Below are 22,943 nucleotides of genomic sequence, written 5' to 3'. Positions count from 1 at the left end.
AAATCAGGGGAGTTCATAAGAGATCCAGAGAATTGGCTTCATATGAAAGAATCAGATGATCAAGCTGTGTGGTGTCTCAGGGCTTTGTCCCGTTGGGGCTGAGTTGCGGTTGCTCGTGCAGGTTGGCCTGGCCTCTCTGGGTCCCTACAGTCTCCACCTGGCCTCCGACTCGTTCTGGAGACTGCCCAGATGCAGTGGGCATCTGAGTTGGCACCCTCTGGCTGTGCAGACCAGCTGGGGATCACTGAGCATCTTCTTACAACACTGAACCTGATACAGCAGGTCTGGGGACAGACCCAAGGGCCGCTGAGGCTGCCAGTCCTTCCGCAGAGCCTGCTTTGAGAAGCAAGGCTGTCAAGGAGCTTAGCCCTGTGTGATTTCCGGGCTATACACACTTGGTTCATCCCCTGGAGCATCTCAATAGGTGCTCTTGCTTCTGTTCCTCTATCCCTCGGGGTGGCTGGGGGCCCTTTTCAGTAGCTTCCAGCAGCCTCCTCCATCGACTCCACTGAATCCTCTAAATACAGCCATTTGCTACGAGTATCATGACATGAGAAGGCCTCAACAGCACTCACTGCCCCACCACATGGCCTCCTCAGCACCTTCTGGCCTCGATCCTAGAGGATGGGGCATTGGTGTGGAGGTTTCTGGGAACCGGAGGCCAGGAGTGGAGGCAAGAGAACGAGCGTCTCATTTGTCCGGAGGCTTAGTAGAGACTGCTGAGAACCATGTTTAAGACATCCGCTCACTCTGCCCCAAACACACACACACACGAGCAACATGCACACATGCGTGCACACACGTGTGCATACACACATGCACACGCTCCAAAATGTAGCAAGCTCCCTGCTTACCTCCTTCCCTGGCTTTCCCTCACAAACAACCCTGCTGCTGCCCCCCATAAGCAGTGGAGCCCGCTGACCCTAAAAGGACCGACTTCCAAGAAGGCAGAGATGTGGCTTGTTTCCCTTCCAGGAAGATTGGAGGGAGGCTGCCCGGGGCCTGAGCCTCAGTGAGCTTCAGTGAGCTTCAGTGAGGCAGGCAGCCTCTGCTTGCTTCCAGACATTTCTTCTTTTGCCTGCCAACAGTAAGAAAGGGCTGCACCTGCACATTTTGGCTGAGGATGACCTCCATGGACATGCAGGCTGTGCTCCCCATGGACCAGTCTGGAAGCAGCCCTCCCCTTGGCCCGGGTGCCAGCACCGGTAGAAAGAGCATGCAGCCTTCCCGGCATGCTGTGTGCAACCTTGGGCAAATCATTGTGCCTCCTTGATCTCTGTTTGCCTCATCTGAGAAATGGACACCATGGTAGCACTATCCACCTTAAAGGACGGCCAGAGTTTGACTAGGCCTCTGTTGTGGATGGGACTGTCTAAGGCTGGGAGAAAAGCAAGGAGGCAGTACTCAGATTGTGGTAAACTACATGCGGCATTTCCCACCTCAACAGGTGACATGCGCACCTTCCTTTCTCTGAGGGACTTCTAAGGGGATGATGGCCCAGGCCTTTGTTAGATACAATACCAAGAAGGGCCAATAGACATCACCAGGGAAACAGAGAAGAGAGAGAGAAAAAAGGAAATCTTACTGTTTTTCAATGTCCGTCCGTTCAAAAATATTCTGCTTTTCATGGAAGAATTGTGTGGTGAGTGCACAAAAGCAGGTAATTGATTCTTTCCAGATCAGTCTGTTCCTGGGCTTCTGTCCCTTTTGACAAAATGGGTCTTGTGGGGTGTGGGGGTGCACACGGTCCTTGAAACCCTGGGCCAGGAGGAAGAGTTTTCTTTTTCTCCTTCTCATTGTCTTGCATCAGTGTCCTCGGTCTTGGCTTCGGGCCCAGGGTGAGATCAGTCCACCAGCCAAGAGCAGTTCATATGAAAAGGTCAGTGCTGGTCTCCAAGGTACTGACATGTTTTTTGGGTGGGCCCTGTGAAATTCTTTACAAATCAACTCTCCAATGAAGTTGGCGGGTCGCCTTATCAAGGGAAGAGATGATTCCACCAGCACGTTCCCAAGTGTCCCACACAGCCTGAAGCAAAGGGCGGAAGGACCTGCTGACCTTGATTCGAATCCTACTTCCAGCACTTACCCATGACCTTGGGCAAAGAATCTCTTGGAACCTCTGCAAAGCTGGGATCAGAGATGTTGAAGGCATGTGTATCCTGGCTCAGGTGCTTAGAATTGCTAATACCCTCTCTCTCTTCCTTATTCATCCTCCTGACTCCTCTGCTTTGAGTGACCTCAGAGTAGTCGAGTAATTTGCTCAAGGTTATAACGCTGGCAAACAGCAGTCAAGATGAGAATGCAAGGAGGTCTAAGTTCAAAGCCCATATTCTCCCTCACTTACCTCCCCATCTCACATTTACTTTTAACACTTTTACTCACTATTCTTCTGAGCGATCAGGTGAGGAAAATCATGACACATAGCACTTATGTGTTTAAATGACTTGCTCAGGTGGATATTGCTGGCTTCTGAGGTGCGGGGCGGACAAGGAGAATCCAGGTCTCCTGAACCCAGGCCAACCAAGAGCAATGCATGGGTGTGGGAATCAGCAGAGGAAGTGCCGCCATTAGAGGTCTAAGCCTGAAGCCATCCTAAGAAAAATGAGTGGATGGTCCAGGTGACTTTACCTTAAATATGACATCAGGGTAGATAGATCATAAAATGACTGTTTTAGTTTGTTTCTGTTTATGTTTAGAATTTTGGCATTTTGGCATCCAAAGGAAGAAAGAGACCTTTAGGACTCTACAGAACATGTAGTGTGTGTGTGTGCATGTGTGTGTGATGTACACACATATGTACAAATAACACACACACTCACACACACATACACGTACACACAGGTGCACAGAGTTGAACCTTGTTATCTGCAGTAGTTATGTTCTATAACATTGCAGCCAATACCGATTTAGTGAATACCGAACTATTGCTCCTAAGGGAAATACAGGGTTTCTGGAAGCCTCTGGTCACAGACATTTCTATCAACTGATCAATACATAACCTTGTTCTATGTGTGATTCCGTTTCAAGCCATCTTATTGAATATATATTGTTGATTGATTAACATCGAACTAGTAGCCAACAGCACTATTACTCATGCCTGAACAAAGCTTATCTCACACTTTTTTTTTTTCTATAAGAAACATCACAGCCTTCTTGCACTTAGGATCTCTTGCACTAACAGCACTTCAGCTTCACACTTTTATGTGGGGCGGCATTTTAAACAATAAAATCAACACGAGAAATGCAAGAATGTGTAGTGTGGCTCTACATACAAGCCACACAGGAGAAAAGGACACTTGTTTATAGTACGAGAGCTGAAACAGGCGGAACATTGCCTTGCTGGACCTCAGCCGGGAATGTGCCCATTATTGGCTGCTTTGCGTATGTCTCAGAATGAGCATGAAAGTGCTGTGAGTCAATTTGGGGATTACAAATAACAAATAAATTTTAGTGAATAGTTGAATTTGTATGGAATCCATGAATAATGAGAATGGGTGGTTTATATTGTGCTGGTAGAACAGACAACCTCAGGCAAGAGGTTCTGAAAAGGAGAGCACAGTGCTCAAAATTTTCACTAACATGTAAAGGACAGATAGATCCTCCACTAAGGGTCCATGTTGCTCAAGAGAAGCAGAGAATACATGAGGCCAGTGGTCATCCCAAGGGAGTGGTGGGTAGGTAAGAGAGGACGTGGGGGGAGGGAGAAGTTAAGAGGGAGGGTGGTGGGATGGGTGAGGGTCCCTCCCTGTCCTACTTCATGGTCTGGCAGGGACCTTGAAAGCTGCTCCCCTGGGACACCTTGCTGGCTCACACCCCTCCCCTGCTCTCACCCAACTTGGCTTCTGCTGAACTCTCTGGCGGTCTCCCAGGTGCTGGGGAACCTTCTGGTTTCTTCATGGCTCCCCTGGGTTCCATTTGTCCATTTGCTCATTCCTCATCCTCCCTCCTCCACTGCTGTTCTTGGGCCATGACTCCCACTTAAAGAGCGGATGATGCTGGGAAAAGCTCGCTGAATGAGTCAGTCCAAGAGATGATACTTAAGTCCAGGTTGCTCAGAGCTCATGACAGAAGCAGCCCTGACCCAGTGGGGTGTGCAAGATGCCTGGGCTGCTGGAAACATGGAGTTGAGGAGCATGCCACCTTGATGCTCCAGCGCAGATGCAGGGACACCTGAACCCTGTCACTCACTACTCCAGGCTTAGAAGGACAGCAGCCCCTGTGCATGCAGGGGAAAAGTTAGGATTTCCAGGTCTGGGCTTATCAGCCTGTGACCACGTCAGTGTCCTTCACCTCTGTGAGCTCAGGCACTGGAACTAGACTGTCTGGGGTCGGACACCAACTCCACCACCTACTCCCTCTGCCTCAGTTTCCTCATCTGTAAAGGGGGGGTTACCAACTCTACCTACCTCATGGGGTAGTTATAAAGATTGCACTCAATGAGTGAATGTATCTCAAGCACTTAAAATAGTGCCCACATAGAGTAAACTCTATTTTAAAAAAATTTTTATTATTATTTTGTTAAAATATTTATTTATTTATTTACAGGGACAGAGAGAGGGAGAGAGAAAGAGAGACAGCGAGAGAGGGAACACAGCAGGGGGCGTGGGAGAGGGAGAAGCAGGCTTCGTGCTGAGCAGGGAGCCTCATATGGGGCTGGATCCCAGGACCCTAAGATCATGACCTGACCGAAGCAGGCGCTCAACTGGCTGAGCCATCAGACACCCCCAGAGTAAACTCTATTAAGCATTACGTTTTATTATTATTGTAGTTATTATGTTTTGTTATTATTACTGCTCTTATCTCTAAAGTATGGGTTGGAGTCAGATAATCTCAAAGGTCTTTTCTTTCCCTTTCTGCTCTGTTATTGGGGATGCTCTCTCAATGTGTGGCCTCGGGCAAAACCTTCTCCTCTCTGGGCCTCACGTTCTTATCTTCTAGATGAGGTGCCAGGACTCAAGCCCTGATAGTCTGTGAATCTATGAAATAAGGCTAAGGCACCTCCCAGGGTGGAGTTAACTTGTTATTTTGGCCTCTCCTGGGGATGTTGCCCAGACAAGCAGTTAAGTAATCAGAATAACAGTTTATATTTGTAGTGGGTTTTTAAAGTTCCCATTCAGTGAATGTTTACCAGGCACTCTCCCAAGGTGATTTATTCTATCTTCATTACAACCCCAGGAGGGCGATATTGTCCCCATTTGGAGATGAGGAAATTGAGGCACAGAGATATTAAATAACATCCCCAAGGACACATGGCCAGGAAATGGTCAACCTGGACCCCAACCCCAAAACCTTAAATCCAGACACCATAAACGTTAACAACCCCCCCACCCCAACTGGCAACTGGCCTTGAACTTGACTTCTAATCCTCTGATAGTAACATGATATTGTGCCATTCCTTTTAATGGACTGCTCGTACTATTGAAAATAACCACAGACTCTCATCATTGAAAGATACATAGAAGTGTCTCCAGGGTTTCTTAAGTGTCTCCAGGGTTTCTTAACCTTTGGAAGGGTTACAGACCCTGTGAGAAGCTGAAAGAATCTATGGACCCTTTCCCACGCAGAAAGTTTGTATCATACCTGCACATAAACACACACACACCCCTCCCAAAAACATATACAGAGATTTGTCCCAATTTCAGGGGTTTCAAAATCTCAGGCTAAGAGCTCATGCAATGCTTAAATGGTCCTGAAACTTTCCAGTAAGTATGCATCTTTGCTCCAAATCTGCGTTGATGAGAACTTCTTCCCTAAATGACCATCTATTCCATTAATGTTCCCCTCCAACTGTTAGAAATTTGCTCCATTGACATATTGACATTTGTTCATTTCCTCCTAACTTTGGTCCCAGCTCTGCCTGCTAGATTTATTTCAAGTCCCACCACATCTGCCCATGATGATTCTCTACGTTTCTGCAGAGGCTGCCGACACTATCCCTAGCAGATGCCTCTTTCCTTCTTTGCTCATTTAACCTTCCCTGGGACACACTGATTTGTCAATGGCTGTCTCAAACACCCAGAATGGATGTAGAGCCCAGAACCCAAAACAATCTCCTGGCCACAGACTGACCAGGGCAGCACAGGAGTGTCACTATATTCTGGACATCAGATCTCCATGAATATATCCTAAGAGCAGATTCCATTTTTTAAGCCTTATTTTACTTTGAACTATAACACATATAGAGAGGATTGCATAGTCCAAAAAGAACAGTCCAACGAGGTATCTATCACAAAGTAAACATCCACATCCAGAACTAGAACTGTTCACTCCTGCCTCCTCCCCACAATCACTCCTTCCTCCTCTACAAAGGCAACTTCTACTCTTTTTGGTAATAACATTTTTGTTTTCCTTAAACATTGTATCATCTAAATGCCTATCCCATTTTAAGCAATGGTTTTGTTTCCCTGGTTTTTGAGTTTCATATAAATGAAATCATTAAAATTGGGATTCTTTTGTATGTGACTTATTTCACTCAATGAAATACATGTATGGAAGGTATGCACATTGTTACTTATAACCGTAGTTCCTTCATTCTCATTGCTGGAAGTTTCCCACTTGTCTGAATATACTGTACTTTATTTATTCTATTTTTAATGGATATGTGGGTAGTGCCTGGGTTCTGGCAATTATGAATGACATGCTATAAAAACACTGGTGAGCACACACATGCATTTAGGCTAGCCAGCCCTAACAGAACTTTTGTGCAACCTTTCAGCGGATAATATCAACCCATCTTCCAAAGCAGTTTTATCGATTCACACTTTTAGTAGTTGTGTGTGTGAGTTCCAGTTCTTCCATGTCCTTGCCAACGCTTAGCGTTATTCATCTTTTCAATTTTAGCTCTTTTGGTGGTTACAAAGTGGCATCTTGTTGTGGTTTTAATTTGCATTTCCCTAATGACTAATGTGGGTGAGCCCATTTTCATCTATTTATTGTGTATTTATGGATGAGAGGTTTTGGCAACTCCTTACTCATCTGACTCATCCTGAAGTTACAGCCAAATGGAATATAGTCTTTGACAGATGATGCTGTTTAGTCATATCTCCTTTATTGACTTCAAGTTTAGGTTCCCAGAGCATGTCTGAGCATTCTTCAAGTAATCTCTACATGCGTTGTGGAGCTCAAACTCATGACCCCGAGATCAAGTGTTGTGTGCTCCATCGTCTGAGCCAGCCAGCCGAGTGCCCCTGAACATTCTTAATACTCATGACAGCTAGTATTTATTGAGAGCCCACCATGTTCCAGGCACTGGATGCTTGACAAGCATCATGTCAACCGGCTTATGAGGTTGCTACTGTGATTATCTGCTTGTACATATGAAGAAACCAAAGGCGGGGGAGGCTACATAACTTAACTTGCTAGATTCAAATCAACACCCTGAGCCTCTATAACACGCTGGCTCCCAAAGATGGAAACATTTGACTACATTAAAAAAAAAACACCTTTAAAAATGCTTAAAAACTAAATAATAAAATGGACATGTAACTGTCAAATGGAGAAAAAGAGTTGCAAAGTAAGACAAGTGCTTAATATGGAAAGAGTTCTTACAAACTAATAAGAGGACACAATAAAAAAATGGACAAAGGTTCCTGTGGTCAGCTAAGTCTGGGGAATTCAGCACATCTTTCACATTCTTTTCCCCCAACAGTGTATCTAAGCAAATTCATGACTCTTAAGTTCCACACTAAAAACTTACTTTAGAAAGGGGAATCCTCTTACACTGTTGGTGGGAATGCAAGCTGGTACAGCTACTCTGGAAAACAGTATGGAGGTTCCTAAAAAGTTGAAAATAGAGCTATCCTATGACCCAGGAAATGCACTACAAGGTATTTACTCCAAAGATATAAATGTAGTGTTTTGAAGGGGCACTTGTCTCCTAATGTTTGTAGCAGCAATGTCCACAATAGCCAAACTATGGAAAGAGCCCAAATGTCCATTGACAGATGAATGGATAAAGAAGATGTGGTATATATATATACAATGGAATACAGGGGAAAAAAAAAGAAATCTTGCCATTTCAAAGACATGGATGGAACTAGAGGGTATTATGCTAAGTGAAATAAGTCAATCAGAGAAAGACAATTACCATACGATCTTATTCCTTTGTGGAATTTAAAAAACAAAACAGAAGATCATAGGAGAAGGGAGGGGAAAATAAAACAAGATGAAATCAGAGAGAGAGACAAACTATAGGAGACTCTAAATCATAGGAAACAAACTGAGGGTTGCTGTGGGGGGGGTGGGGTAACAGGGGGATGGGGATTAAGGAGGGCATGTGATATAATGAGCACTTGGTGTTATATAAGACTGATGAATCACTGAGCTCTACCTCAGAAACTAATAATACCCTATATATTAATTACATGAATGTAAATAAAAAATAAAAAAGATATTAAAAAGAATAAAATAAAAACTTACACAGCATTTTCCAAACCTATTTGAACAACATAGGCTTTAGCATCTGAATAATTACAATGCTTTGAACAGACTTTGAAGCCTGTTGAACTCTATAATAACCACTGCTTCCTCTGGTTTCTGGACTGGTAAGAGTTTCAACAAAGGAAATGAAATTAGTTTTGTCCCTGGTTTCTCAACCTAGACACTATTGACATTTTGGGCTGTGTAATTCTTTGTTGTGGGATTGGCTCAGGCACTGTGGGCTGTTCCCAGCAGCATCCCTGGTCTCCACTCAGTAGATACCAGATGCCAGTAGGACCAACCCCACCCCCAGTTGTGATAACCAAAATTGCCCCGTGGAGGCAGAATTCTCCTCCCCCCATGAGAACCATTGCTCTAGCCTGACTGATTTCTAAGCAACCCATGATCCTCCACATGATCACCTCTTACCTAAGTGCCCCCAAACTACATAGCGTCTCACTATATTTTGATTTCTGTGTCTTGTGACAGCCTCTATTCTTTGTTAAGAGAGTATCAGTCCATCTCTTTGGCTCTTTGGATCTTTCTTGTTTGCTAGAACTCCTTCAACCTCAAGGCACAGCAAACCATGCGCAGTTCCCCAAACATGGAACTTCTTTCCACTCTCCTATCCTCTAGGTGGAATTAAGCTCTTTTCTTCAATCCCCATACTCACTGCACACCCTCCTATTAGACCTGTGACACACATTATACCTATTTACATGCCTGTCTCCTCAATTCCTTGACAGCAGAAACTGGGTCCTATTTATCTTCTGGTTCTCAGCACCACGTAGGCACTATTCAATATATACAAACACAGGAGCAAAATATAATTGATGATGGCAGTGGGGACCTAGGTAGATTTCTACCAACACTGAGTCCATTGGCAACCTCTTCACCAGTTTCCTCCTAGGAATGTTCTCTTTGCTGGTCTCCAGGAAGACCATCTTCCCTCTTGAGAGAAGTAGAAGTACCATGGAAGGTACCAATTTTGTTTTTCTCCCTCTCAGACATGAATATGACATTACCTGCTCAGTTGGCATGCTCAGGCCATTCCCGATAGTTTTCTCATTGCCTACTGAAGGAGAAGAGCCTTTTCCCCTTGATGTCAGTATTTCTGCAAACCTCAGTTTATTCTAGCCAGTGACACTTTTTATCTTTGGATATGTGTCCTCCTTTCCATGGAGGAGTCCCTGTTGGGCCAGAGTTTCTCAGAGCACCCCCTCCTCTGAGCATTGCTTCAGTCTCTCTAAGTATCTCCTGTCTGGGATCATTTGAAGCTTGAGATACAGAATTTAATTCTTGGGAACACTTTACCAGAGTTGTCCAAGATGGTGGCAGTGGGCGGAAAGGAAAGGATGGGTTTGAGCAACGTTAACAAAGGCAAGTGAAAAGACCTGACAACCTATTAGACATAGAGTGGGGAGCCGACTCCCAGATTTTTGCTTTGAGACAATGGAGGGACTGGAGGTTCCTGCTGCAGAGACAGCCACAGGAGGAGGCGGAGGAGGAGGAAGGCAAGGAGGGGGAGAAGGCTCTCTGGGACTGTTAGAGTCTGAGGTTTCCATGGAAGACCAGCGGGACATGTAGAGGAGGGAACTGGATTTAAGAGCTGAGGCTCTGGATGAGAAATCCAACCCGGGGACTATTGGCACGCAGGTGACCTTAGGAGCTGAGAGTGCAGGTATGTGCACGTTAAAGATGGTGCAGCAAGAAAACAACACGAAGGAGACTGTGAAGAACTGGTGGAGACAGGAAAGCCAGGAGAGGAGCATGAGTTAAAGGCCACTGGAGAAGGAGTTTTGGGCGGAAGGGAAAACCAGCAGCTTTAAGAGATACAGGAAGGTCAGCTCCCATGAGGACGGTAAAGTGACTGCTGATTCAGCAGCAGAGAGTCACTGAGGACTAAGGCAAGGGCAGTGCCAGAGCCCAGGGGCGGAGGTGCAGGAGGGCTTGCGGGGAGGGGCCGCAGGGTCACAGACACAGCAATATGTCTAAAGAGGGGGCCCCTCATCCATCCGTTTACCCAACAAGCCGAGGGGCTACTGGCCCCCAGGGATATGGCAGTGGGCAAATAGGTAAGACCCCTGCCCTCACGGTGTGCCCTTTCAGGAAGATGAAGTATTTTAGAGGGAGGATTTCTTTTAAAGACGGTTTTTAGAATCATCACCCTTTGACAGAGAAGGCCAAGAGAGGTCAGATGGCAACTTGTTCAAGTTCACATGAATGTCAGAGCTGTGGGTTGTGCCCTGACCCGTCTGGCTGAATGGGATGAAGTTTAGGTGGGAACAGATGACACAGAAGGTGTTAGAGGGTGGGGAAGAATAAAGGTGCCAGGTGCAGGCTTATTTATGAGGGGGCTGGGCCTACTCAGATCAAGGTTTCTATTTATTTGAGCCAGAGGTTTGAGAGGAGGCCTGTGGTGGCCCCTATGTTTTCCCACACTCCCACCCCTCATCTTCACATGTGCTAGTTAGGGGATGGGCCCAGGAATCCGAGCAAGGCTGACCAGCCTTCCACTGTGGGGTTAATATAGAGATGCTGAAAAGAGCCATGGCCTTTCTTCCTCTGTGACAGTGATCTTGGGGACCAGGGTAGGTCCCCAAGCCATCTTGACTATCTGAAGAAAACACCAGGCAGAGATAAACAAGGTCAAGAAATACAGGAGACTGAGCTCTGACAGCATTGCTTGGCCTCCTGAAGCCAGCTCTGCACAGACCTATCAAGAACTCTCCTAGACTTCCTGGTGGCTGGAACCAATGGATTCTCTTTCGCTTCCTGATTTGAGTTGCGTTTCCACACTTGAGGCTGAAAGGACCTGACCAATTATGACAAATATGTCAGCTGTGACTGTGTAACATATATGATTTACTCTTGCAGAAGCTAACTGACTCCAGGGTCTTCCTCCGCAGAGCCTTATGTGTTCACCTCCTTCTAGGTCCTGGCCCCGCAGGTGTGGCGGGGACGTGAGTAAGACTGGCGTTTAGAGAGCCACCATGGAAATGAGGATGGGAACAAAAGAATCAGCATCTAGAAAATGATTTACATTCGTTGCTCTGAATCCACAATCATAGGAAACAATTAGCTAGCAACTCCAGGCAGGGTTCAGTGGGTACAGACTGAGCTAGAGAGACACTCATGGTACAGGAGCTTGGCGGGGGGGTTGGCAAGGGGTGGGGAGGACAGGGTGCATCCTGTATCCTGGGCTCCTCCAACACTGTTCTGGGCCATGGAGCCAAGGTGGGGCTGGCGGGGGACAGAGGGAGAGGGGAACAAGCAGGCTGGGGAGGCTGCATGGGTATGAATGTGGGTCTAATAGCTGCTTCTCATACCTTTCCCATTCCGGCATGGGCGTGTCCCAGCTTGACCACCACAGGGAAGTGGGGCGCTGTGAGCTGTAAGAGACAAGAGGAAATCACTCATTAGCATCCCAGAGTATTGCCACCGAGAGACACTGGGCTCCGCCTGTTCTGTAGAAGATTCAGTCATCTGCTATTACCCAGAATCCCCACAAGAACGCTTTGACAGATGGTCATCCTGCTGCAGCTCCTATGCGCGAAATGCCAGCGATCTGGGCTTCCAAAAGAAGCCCTGAGCACTTAAAAGCAGCCTGCCTGGGGCACCCACCGAGAGATGGCAGGGAGGAACAAAGCGACTGGTTTCGGATCCTGGCTTCACCACTTGTGCAACCTTAGGCGAGTTTTACATGATCTGTGGCTCAATTTGCTCACCTGTAACATGGGGACGATGAGTGTCCATCCCACAGGGTTGCTGCGAGGATCAAATAAATTATTACATGTGAAGCCTTTACGTTTTAAGTACCCAATGAACCACAGCTTCGTGACTCCCACCATGGTTCTGCCTTACATCATCCCTCAAAAACCATCACGTATCTTGAAACACACTCCCTCCCCCAAGCCCTCTCCAGGCCACCCTATGAGGTTTCTTAACAGTGGTCATGCCACCATGGGCGCAGACATGTATTGGCTGCACCCTTTTGGGCACTGTTCTGGGCAATCGTTGTGTATCATCTCCCTTCGAGAGCCATGCTACTTGTCTCGCTGTTCCCTTTAGTGTCCTTAGCTCCAGGAACATAGCTTGGCCCAGAGAAGGTGCTTGGTAAGGAGTCTGGGCTTCATTCAACCAGTCCTCTCAGCAAGACCTAGGAGGCATGCATGCTTCTCTTTAGAGGAGGAGAGGGGCTCAAAAGATTAGGTGCTTACTCAGGACCATGGTCACTCAGCTGGGAAGTGAGGGCACCAGGTTCAAACTTAGGCTATGCATTTCCTCCCTTAACTGTTCATATGTTGTTTGAGATGAGGTTGCTTGGTGTCTACAAGTCTACTTGGAGGTGCTTGAGGGTAAAAGTTTTCCCTTCTAATTATTTAGTAGTAACTTCAGTCCCCTTACTTGGATCTACCTGACCATGGGTAATCATGTTCCACTCTCTGGGCCATCTGTCCTTGGTCCTGGGTTGTCCCTGACAGTGCTGTTTGTACTGACTCTCTGGCTGCCTTGAGAGGAAGAAACTGGCTCTTCTCTCTTGATGCCCAGAGTCTAGTCTGACATGGAGGTGCTGCTGTAGGTGCTTTGAAGGGTCTGCTGTGGGTCACAGAGTCATTCGATGGGCCTCATCTCATTGTACCCATGCAATGGCTCCATGAGGTAAGCAGGGAAGGTTTTTAATCACCATTTCACAAATAGGAACTCTGAGACTCAAGGTAGGTGCTGGGAAGGGGTGGAACTGGGGCTTAAAGGTGGGCCTGTCAGACTCCAAGCCTGATGTGAAAGGTTTTCACTAAGATCTAGCTTAGGGCTTCCTGTAGTAGATGTTGAATAAAAAAATTTTCCCCTTTTTGATGCTGATTTTTTAAAAAAGATTTATTTATCTGAGAGAAACAGAGAGAGAGAGAGAGAGCGAGCATGAGCACACAAGTGGGGGAGAGAAACAGAGGGAGAGACCCTTCAAACAGAGGCTCTGCTGAGTGCAGAGACTGACATGGGGCTCGATCCCATGACCCATGAGCTCATGACCAGAGCCAAAACCCAGAGTCAGATGCTCAAATGACTCAGTCACCCAGGCACCCCCAGGCTATAATTTATCATGTCTTGGTGCTTAGAGAGAACAAATGCATCTTTTAAAAAAGGCCAATATTTGATTTTGATTTCAAAAGCAGTATGTACTCACTATGTAAAAATTTTGGAAAATGTAATGAAGTATTATATTGTTATTATACAGAAGACAATAAAGATCATCCTCAGACTTTCAACAGATGTATTATCTGTTGTTTTTTTTTTAACATTTTATTTTACCTTTTTGGTAAATTTTATTTTTTCAGTGTTCTAAGATTTATTGCTTATGCAACACACCTAGTGCTCCATGCAATACGTGCCCTCCTTAATACTCACCACCAGGCTTACCTATTCCCCCTACTCCCCTCCCTTCCAAAATGGTCTTCTTTTTTTAAAATCCACATTTTTTTTCTTCCCATTTGTTCTACCTTGGGAGTATACTGAATATCCACTTCTGCTTCCTGCTCTTTCCACTTACTGTTCTGTGCTAAGCATATTCCTGGTAGTGATTACTTGTCCATTTAATAGTTATTACAAAATATTTCACATATGAAAAAGACTTAAAGAGCATTATCATGGCCATCACCCCACTTAAGAAATAAGCCACTGCCCACATAGATGAGATCCCTGATAGACTTTCTGACTGCACTCTCTTCTCTCCCACCCAGAGGTAATCATCATGATATATATTTATGATATGTTTATTATTGCCTCACACTTATTCATATTTTAAGTATTATTAACATATTTTAACTATATGATTCTCAAACAATATACAGTACACATGTTTAAACTTTATGTAGTGGTATCGAAACAAACTATTTTTGATGATCTTTTTAAGCACATTATGTTTGTGAGATTCATGCATGCTCCTCTATACGGCTCCTCTATGTGGATTAGATTTTTACAGCTACATAGTATTTTAGTATATGAACACATTACCATTTGTCTACTTCCTGTTGATACACATTTAGGTGATTTCTATTTTTCCAATAAATGATACTAGTGCATCCCCCCTGCATGTGCAGGGGAGTTTCTCCAGGGCACATGCACAGGAGCGGAATTGCTAGGGCTAAGCAACGCTCTTCTCAGTTTTGCCAGGTATTGCCAAATTTGCTCTCCAAAGTAGTTATACCGACTTACGCTCTCACAGGCAGGGAAAGAGCCCCCAACACCCGAGGTTGAAAGAATTAAATATTACCAACCCAAGAGATGTGAAGTGGAATGAATGGGTGCACTTTCACCAAGTGGCTTTCATTCCCCAGAAGAGTTGTCATACCCAGCTATTCATTAACAGACTCCGGACACCACCAGCCATCCAAGAACTGCCCAGGTCACTTCTGGGGCTTTATCTCTATCTCATTTCAAGCTGGAGCATGTGGGATGGGGGAATGGGTGTGCTCTGTCTTCCCCTCCACTTCTTCTGGCCTCATTTTCTTCCCTCATGCTGATGGGTACTGGAAAGAATGTGGGTGTTGGAGTTAAACTTATTCTCTAATCTGGGGCTAGATATCTAACCTTTTTAAAACTTAGTTCTTGGATCTGCAAAATGGGAATGATATTGCCTAGCTTACTTGATGGTTGTGGGAAGAAGAAATGAAATAAGGAATGTCATATTGCTTAGCACTCAGGGGAGGTTCAAACTCAAAGTGTAAAGTAGGGCTGAGGGGAGGAAGGAGCTGACACTAGTTCATGGTAGTAAGGACAGAGGTGAAGAAAGGCTAGATGAAGGAGGAAGGAGAGCAGAGGTTGCTGCTTGGCAGTATGTGATAGTATGGCAGGGGGTGAAATGAAGTCCAACAAGGGAAATCTAAAGGAACTTAGCAATCATCTTGTCTAGACCCCATGTTTCCATGTGGTGGGAAGTAGAATTTCTAGGAATGCTCCCCAAGGTGTCCCACTCTAATCTCTGGAGGCCGCAAATGTGATGAGATTGTTATACAAAGCTTTATAAGGATTGTTTTATGTTATATGGCTCATGTGACCCTAAAATATGGAGATATCTGGGAGGATCTAATCAAATCACATGAGACCCTAGGAGTGGAGTACCATCTCAGGCTGGTGGCAAAAGGGGGAAGCAGAGAGTCAAAGCAGGAGAGGGATTCAGCACACTATTCCTGCTTTGAGATGGGGGTACTTGAGAAGAAATGGGGGTAGCCTCCCGGAACCAAAGGTGGAGCCTGTCTGATAGCCAACAAGGAAATGGGGGCCCTAGGTGTACCTCATTGTAAAGAACTGAATTCTGTCCTGACAGGAATGAGCTTGGAAGGGGATCTTGAGCTCCTGAGGAAAACACAATGTGCTGGCACTTTGATTTCAGCTTTATGAGACCCTAAGCAGAGCACCTTGACATGCCAGCTTGGACTTCTAATCTACAGATTTGTGGGATAATAAAGAGGTGTTCTTTTTGACAGCTTAGTTTGTTAGAGCAGCAACAGGAAACTAATACATGTGTGTGTCCTCCTAGAAACTGAAGCCCAAAGAGTAAAAGCGATTGTTTTCATGCCCCACAATAGCAGAATGAGAAGTCAAGCCCATAAGTTTTAGGACACCTGGTTGACTCAGTCAGTTAAGTGTCTGACTCTTGATTTCAGTCCAGGTCATGGTCTCAGGGTTATGAGATTGGGCCCTGCACTGGGTTCTGTACTTGGCGAGTTTTCTGCTTGAGATTCTCTCTTCCTTTCCTCAGCCCGTACCATCTCTAAAATAAATAAAGAAAGAAATAAAATCTTAAAATAAAAAAGAAGTCAAGGCCATGAGTTTTGACTCTCAATCAAGCACTCTGTCTACCAAGGCACACTTCCCTGGGGACCACATGTGTATCTAGGGCACAATAAATTCTTCTAATTATAATGATTCATACAATAATATTGAATCAAATGAATTCACTGGAGTGAGAAGTATGTGGCTGACACTGTGTTTTATGCTATGCAGGACACAGGAGACAGAGCCAAAATTTCTTGTTTTAGAGTTGTAGACTTCATGCCCAATGTGGTCTAGTGCAGGGCAACTCACAATCCTAAGATCAAGACTTGAGCTGATAGCAAAAGTTGGACACATCACCTGACACATGGACTGAGACACATAGGCACCCTGGGAATAGCATTCTTTTTAGAACTGGATGGGAAGGCTCTAGGCTGGTGTTGGAGAGAAGAAAGAGGCAATTTGGGGCCAGGTTGCTGGGGGCTTTCAAAGCTGAAGGCAAGAGTCTAGATCTCTTGGATGGGCAGTGGGGAAATAGTTCAGATCTGGAAAAGGAGAGTGACCTGCTTGCTGTAGGAGACATAGATTGTATTTGCAGACACTAACAAGCCATAGACCAATTTGGAATTGATTACAACTAAACCAAGTACCACTGGTTGGGCCGGGGCTGGCCTGGGGATGGTGGAGAAAGAGGAGATACTCCCGAGTTTTTCTTTTTTCTCTTTTTTTAAAGTGATGCTTTAAAAAATTGAAATAATAGTGTTCAAATGAGCATAGAAATCCAAGATGAGGAATCTCCACAACCTCATCATCTAATCAAGTCAGTGTTTGTATTGGTCCATATTACTTTATAATCCCCATTTATATGTCCAGTTAAAAAATGGAATGTTCTGCAATAATCTTAGAGGTAGAATTTGACATCTATCTTCTCATTTAACATTATACCCTAAGTTTTTCCCTCCTATTTTGCCATGGTCTTTTTAATTTTTCTTAGATTCCCTCCCCCACTCCATTGGGTTGGGGATCTCACCTGCCTGGTGTGTCTAGTGCATACTCCTGCCCATTGCTTTTTATCCTTAATCTTTGCAAATATATATATGGTTGAGGTTGCTCTTTGTTTTTTCTAAAATGGTTCTTCTCACTGAATATCAGGCCATGTACATTTCTTCTCCCACCTCAGTAGGTATATCCCTAACCCAATAGTTTTAAAGTTTCACAATATTCCACAGGACATGGGTGCTGTAATTCTTTGGTCGTTTACCTATTAATAGACATTTGTGTAACATTCTGTCTGTCTGTCTCTCTTTCTCTCTGCTACTACAAACAAGACTACCAAATATCTTTGTGCAGGTATCCTTACAAACAAGTGTCCTAATTGCAAGGAACTATTTAGCCAGAGGCTTCCATCAAGGTTAAAACAATAACATTGTTTAACCCTTAAACTGTCCCTGCTCCCCTTCCCCCAAGGGACTTACTTAAAAACAAGTCCCAGAAACCAGCCCCAGGTAACAAAGCTCAAATACAAGGATGGGTCAGGCCAGGTGGAGACATCCGATCAGTGGGGGTTGCATACTGTCTTCCTAATCACCAAGGAGTATGGGCCCTGCCCTCTGGGCACCTTTTGGGCGCCAATCCTAACCAAGGTGTGATAGGCTAGTTCAAATGTCTACTAGGGTAAATTGTAATTCAATTGGTCACCTAGCATCACTGTGGGGTTTCCTCTGTGTGTTACAGTTTCATTGGCCACCTGTGCGTGGCCAGGCCCAACCGCATGGCCTTTGCCCTTAAAAGCTAGTCTGTGAAACAGAAAAGGATCTCCCTCTCTGTAAGAGGTGCCGCCCTGGCCGGTCAGTTTGATTCTTGATGCTTGGCGCGAAATAAAGCTTTGCTTGACCTTCGCTTTATATCAGTCTTGCTCCTTTAATCACGGACCCATTTTGGGGGGCATAACGCTAATTCCTAGAAGGCAGGCCAAGAACTTTTCAAGGGGAAAAGTGCCAGAATTTGAAGACATTCTGGTAGGTTTCTCAAGAGGTTTCTAAGGGCTCAGGAAATGAAAGTGGGTGCAGCCCACCATACAATCTCCCAGGCTAATGACAATGGCATTTCTGGAGTGTCTTATAATAGCCAGGAATGGTACTGGGCACTCTACATATGATAGCACCTTCCTTTCCCCATGAGACAGGTAAGACATCAGAGACAAGCCATTTTCCCAAGGTCAGGCAGGTGAGGAATGGTGGAGCTTCTCTCCCCTTTCAAGCTCTTTCCCTTCCCTAACTGTTCAGCTGTGTTCCAAGGGCCAGTCCCATTTCCACTCATTTGCAACAGGCCAGCCCCTCCCCTAACACAGGTCACGGAGGACAAAAAACATCTTGTCGGCTATTTTCTCTCTTCTCTTCCCAACAATAGCTTTATTTAGTCCCCTTGGGGATGGGAGGCCGCACCAGCCTCTGGCAGGCTCCTTGTCCCTGCTCACATGCCCCGGGGGCCCCAGAGTTCAACACTGCCCAATGGCGTGAGAGGCCTGACATCCTGTTAGAAGAGGCAGATCAATTTTTGAAACCAGAGATCCCCACCCTGATAAGGGCTCTATTCAGCAGTCTCCCAAGAAGCCAAAATAAGTAGGGGTGGCCCAGCCATCATGCTGGCTGTTCTCTTGGTGGGGGGGGGGGGGGTGGAGTCAGAGCAGCGGGAGCCCAGATTAGTACTATAGCACTCTCTTTAAGCCATGGAATTAGAAAGCCGGGCTCTGAGGGGCCTTCTGCAGCTTCCCCCAGAAGGAGGCAGTTCTCTCTGCATTCATGAGTCTCTGGAGATTTAAACACTTTCAGTGTCCAGTCCTGGCTAAGTATGGAGAAAACAAGGCCAGAAAGAGTCTGGAGGAGGAAAAAAGTCAAGGACTAAAGAAGCTTGGGAAGATTTCAGTGAGGAGCTAGGTGTCCATTTCATGCCTATGAGCCTCCACCTGATCTAGTTCTTGCTTCTTCTGTTTTGTTTTCTGTGTTTCCCTCCTACCCACCCCAACCTCTGCCTACTAGTTATGTATTAACCCACAGGACTTTCAGTTCTTTACTCAATGGGCCACACTCCCTCTAGCCACAGGGCCTTTGCACATGTTGATCTCTTTCTCTGAAAGACTCTGCCTAATGATCAATAATATAATATAATATAATATTAATTCAAATCAATTCAGTGGACACTAGTTGAGTGAGAACCATGTGGCTGGCAAGTACTGTGCAGGGCACGTATTAGATTGAGACAAGGCCAATCCCTTCTCATATTTGGCGTCTCAGTTGAAATGCTCTGTCTCCAGAGAGTTTTCCCCTGGCCACTGGTCTAAAGTGGGTGTTTCTTATTGTCTTCTCTATTACATTCTGAACTTGCCCTCCATAGTGCTAGGTACCAAGTGCAATTATATGTTCATTTCCTTTGTGTCCATCTCTTCACTCCCCTATAGGAGTTCGCACAAAAGAAGGGGCTTAGTTTGTTTGTTTGTTTAATATTAGTTTCAGAGGTAGAATTTTATGACTCATCAATTACATATAACACTCTGTGCTCAACACAAAACATGCCCTCCTTAATGCCTGTCACCCCGTTACCCCATCCCCCACTCACCTCCCCTCCAACAACTCTCAGTTTGTTTCCTAGAGTTAAGAGTCTCTTTTGGTTTATTTACCACTGTATCTCCAGGCTCCACATGAGGACTGGATATAGTAGACGCTGTGCATGGTAGTATATTGTTGGGTGGGTGTTAGAGAAAGCCTCCCCTGGCAGGGAGAGGTATCATGTGCTAACAAGCAGAATCAGAAAGGATTTGGGGACAAGCTGTTGATAAGGCTGGTTTGCGCAGATGCTTGCTGGGGAAGCAGTGTGAACTAGGGTAGGAATATGGGGAGTGGCAAGCTTGGGGGTTGCTTGCATCAGAGGTAGGAGTTCAGGATGCACTCTGTGGGCACTGGGCAGCCATTGAGGGTTTGTGTGCAGAGGATAGTCATATACAAACCAGGTTTAGGAAGACCCTTCTGAAGGCTGCAGTAACAGCAGCTCCCCTTTCTGGAACACTTACAGTGTGGCTGGCATGGTGCTAAGCCCTTTAACTATATCACCTCACCTAAATCTCTTGATACTTCTATGAGATAGCTCCTATTTTTACCCGTGTTTTACAAACAAGGAAATGAAGGCCAACAGAAGTGAAGTTTCTTGCCTCAGTAAGAAAGTGGGGGAGCTAGGATTTGGCCAGAGCTCAGTGCCCTGCTTTCCACACGGTACTACTAGATAATCATTCATTGCACCATCAGGTGCTTCCCCTGTGCCCAGAAACAGGGTCCACTCATTTGATTTGCTTGGGCAGGTGGGTGGAGGCCAGCAGACTCATTAGGACAAGGCCAGCTACTCTAATAATCATGCAGTTCAGGGAATGGTAGGAGTAGCATGAGCTTTGGAGTCGGAGGGACCCCCAAGTTTCACATCTAGTTCCAATACCTATGGTTATGAACCCTTGGGCAAATCATTGACTGTTCTGTGACTCAGTTTCCTCATCTGCCAAACAGGAAGATCCTTGAAGAATCAACGTTATCATAGATGTGAGTCACTAAATTCTCACTGCCAGTGAAGAGGCTAACACTGAGATAGGAGATGTATAAACTGGCATGTAGTAGGGCAGCAATCCACACTAGTTCCCATTCTATTCCCTTCACAGCTGGGATCCTGGGGACTCGGGTAGGGGGAACGTTAAATGCAGATAGACAGGACGCATTCAATTCTCAGATACAGGAAGGGGAGAAGAGAGGAGAAGGAAGCCTGATGTCCGTGTTGTGAGCAGGGAGCCTGATGAAGCCTTTGACAGAAATGGGGCAGCCCAGAAGCAGGGTTTGTTTTGGGCATTTAAAAAAGACTCATTCAGAAGCGAGAACAGAAATATCCCAGCAGCTGCTTGATAAACCTTAGCCTCGTTATGCAGTATCTGACAGAATCTCCTTGGAACGCAAGCTGCACACAAAGACACTCCTGTCTGGAGGGAGGAGAATGGATACAATGACCTTTGATAGCCCTTTCCAATTCTCTACTGCTGTGACAAATCCATAAATTCCCACCTAGATGACTGAAACAAGTTGAGACAACAGCTTATAGGGCTCTGTGTGACCAGGTCCCTGCCTTCTTTCCTACCCCCATCTCACCCATGTTCCCCCAATAGCCTCTCTATCCAAGACTCACTGGATTTCTTTCTGGCCCTGATACTCGCTTTGCTCCCTCCAGCCGCAGGGCCTTTGCACATGCTGTTTTCATTGTCCTGGAACACTGTCCCAGCTCCTCCCAGCCATGCTTCAGATCTCAGCTCTAAGGTTGCTTCTTCAAAAAGCTGGCTCTCAGCTCCCTGCTTAGGTCATGGCCGGCTCACCTCTGTCTCTCTCCTAGCACTTCTGCCGTTTTTAATTTGTCTTTGTGATTGCTGGATAAATGTCTAACTCCCTCACTGGACTGTAAGCCTATAAAGAGCTGTGGATCTGTGTCTGTTGTTGCTTATCATTGAACCCTTGGGGCCTCTCCTGAATTATAAACCTGCCTCCTACACCCAGCCCTGAGGTAGTCTCACGGCACCTCCAACTCAACATTTCCAAGAAACCTTATGAACCCCTCCAAAATGCTCTCTTCCTCCAATATCCTAACCTCAGTCACTGGGCCCTCCACCCACCCAGGTGCCCAAGATAGAGACCCTGACTGCCTCCTTCATTCTCGAAACTGCCCTAGACCCAAGGAGGGGCCCAGGAAATGTTTGCTGAGTGAGTTCCGTGGTTTCACCCCCCCCCCCCCCCCCCCGCCAGCTTAACGCTCTCTGCCCTTGGAATCCCACCTCTGAACCCTCTGCATCGCCTCCTCCTACATTTAGTGTGTCTTGGAAAAATACTGGTGGCATATTTAGAAAAATTAAACTAAACCTGCCCTACAAAAATACAAACATTCCTTTCTCTTACATTTCCTGTTTCCCTGAGAAACGGAATAGTCAAAAATAAACAAAGCGATAGGATGGCAATATTTGTCCGCAGATATGCTTTGCTGGTTCTCACCGTGAGGTTTATGGCACAGAACAGGCTCGGGCCGCCAGCCTGTCTCCCATGAGGATTCTCCTGAGTGCTGCTCACGGTTCAGACAACATCTCCCGTGAAACTGTGGATCGGGGACCATCTGAATTGACTCGAAGCGTCTAAGACTACTCTGAATCCCGTGGAGACTCTTCGCCATGGCATTTCCAACTGCCGGGGGTTTCCATGTCACTTTCTTCTGCTCACAGGCTGCTCAGTTCCATTTCCCGGTGGGAAAAACCCCTGTGACAAGTCCGATGAGCCCTGACATCGTTCCTCTTCTTAGCGACTTCAGAAGATAGTTCCAGAATAATCACACCACAGGAGTGTCTGCATTTCTTTGTTTCAGTTTATATCCACACTGTGATGTCTTAAGGTTAAAGATACATCTAAAGCTTTGCTTAAAGGTACACCTGTTGGTGTTGTATAGAACAAGCACTGCTTACTTGGGGCTAGGAGCGAAGGGAGATACCATTTTCTCTGGGTTGGGGAAGCTGATTCGTGGAACGCCACAGCATGAGAAAGAAGAGCAATGCAGGCTTTGAAGTCTGTTGCTGTCCCTTCCTACAGGTGCACTCCAGGGACAAGTCTCCTAGCCTCTCAAGTCTTGGTTGCTTTTTCTGTAAATGGGCAGAGGCACACCAGCAATTCAAGGGATTGTGAAGATTTGCG

At 45.9% G+C, this 22,943-nt stretch overlaps 1 protein-coding gene across 3 annotated transcripts in view; it reads right to left on the bottom strand.

The window, feature by feature from the left end:
* The window catches only part of SYN3 (synapsin III), a 453,379-nt gene that overhangs the window by 64,566 nt on the left and 365,870 nt on the right, over positions 1 to 22,943 (bottom strand). For all 3 annotated transcript variants that reach the window (XM_082740547.1, XM_082740548.1, XM_082740549.1), the window contains exon 7: positions 11,748 to 11,810. In XM_082740547.1, coding sequence (XP_082596673.1) covers positions 11,748 to 11,810 — 63 coding nt within the window. The remainder of the gene's footprint in view (positions 1 to 11,747; positions 11,811 to 22,943) is intronic.

The sequence above is a fragment of the Mustela nivalis genome, assembly GCF_964662115.1.
Source record: "Mustela nivalis genome assembly, chromosome: 7".
Lineage (NCBI taxonomy): Eukaryota > Metazoa > Chordata > Mammalia > Carnivora > Mustelidae > Mustela > Mustela nivalis.
The sequence above is the reverse complement of the archived record's forward strand: the minus strand, read 5'-3'. Positions and strand labels throughout refer to the sequence as shown.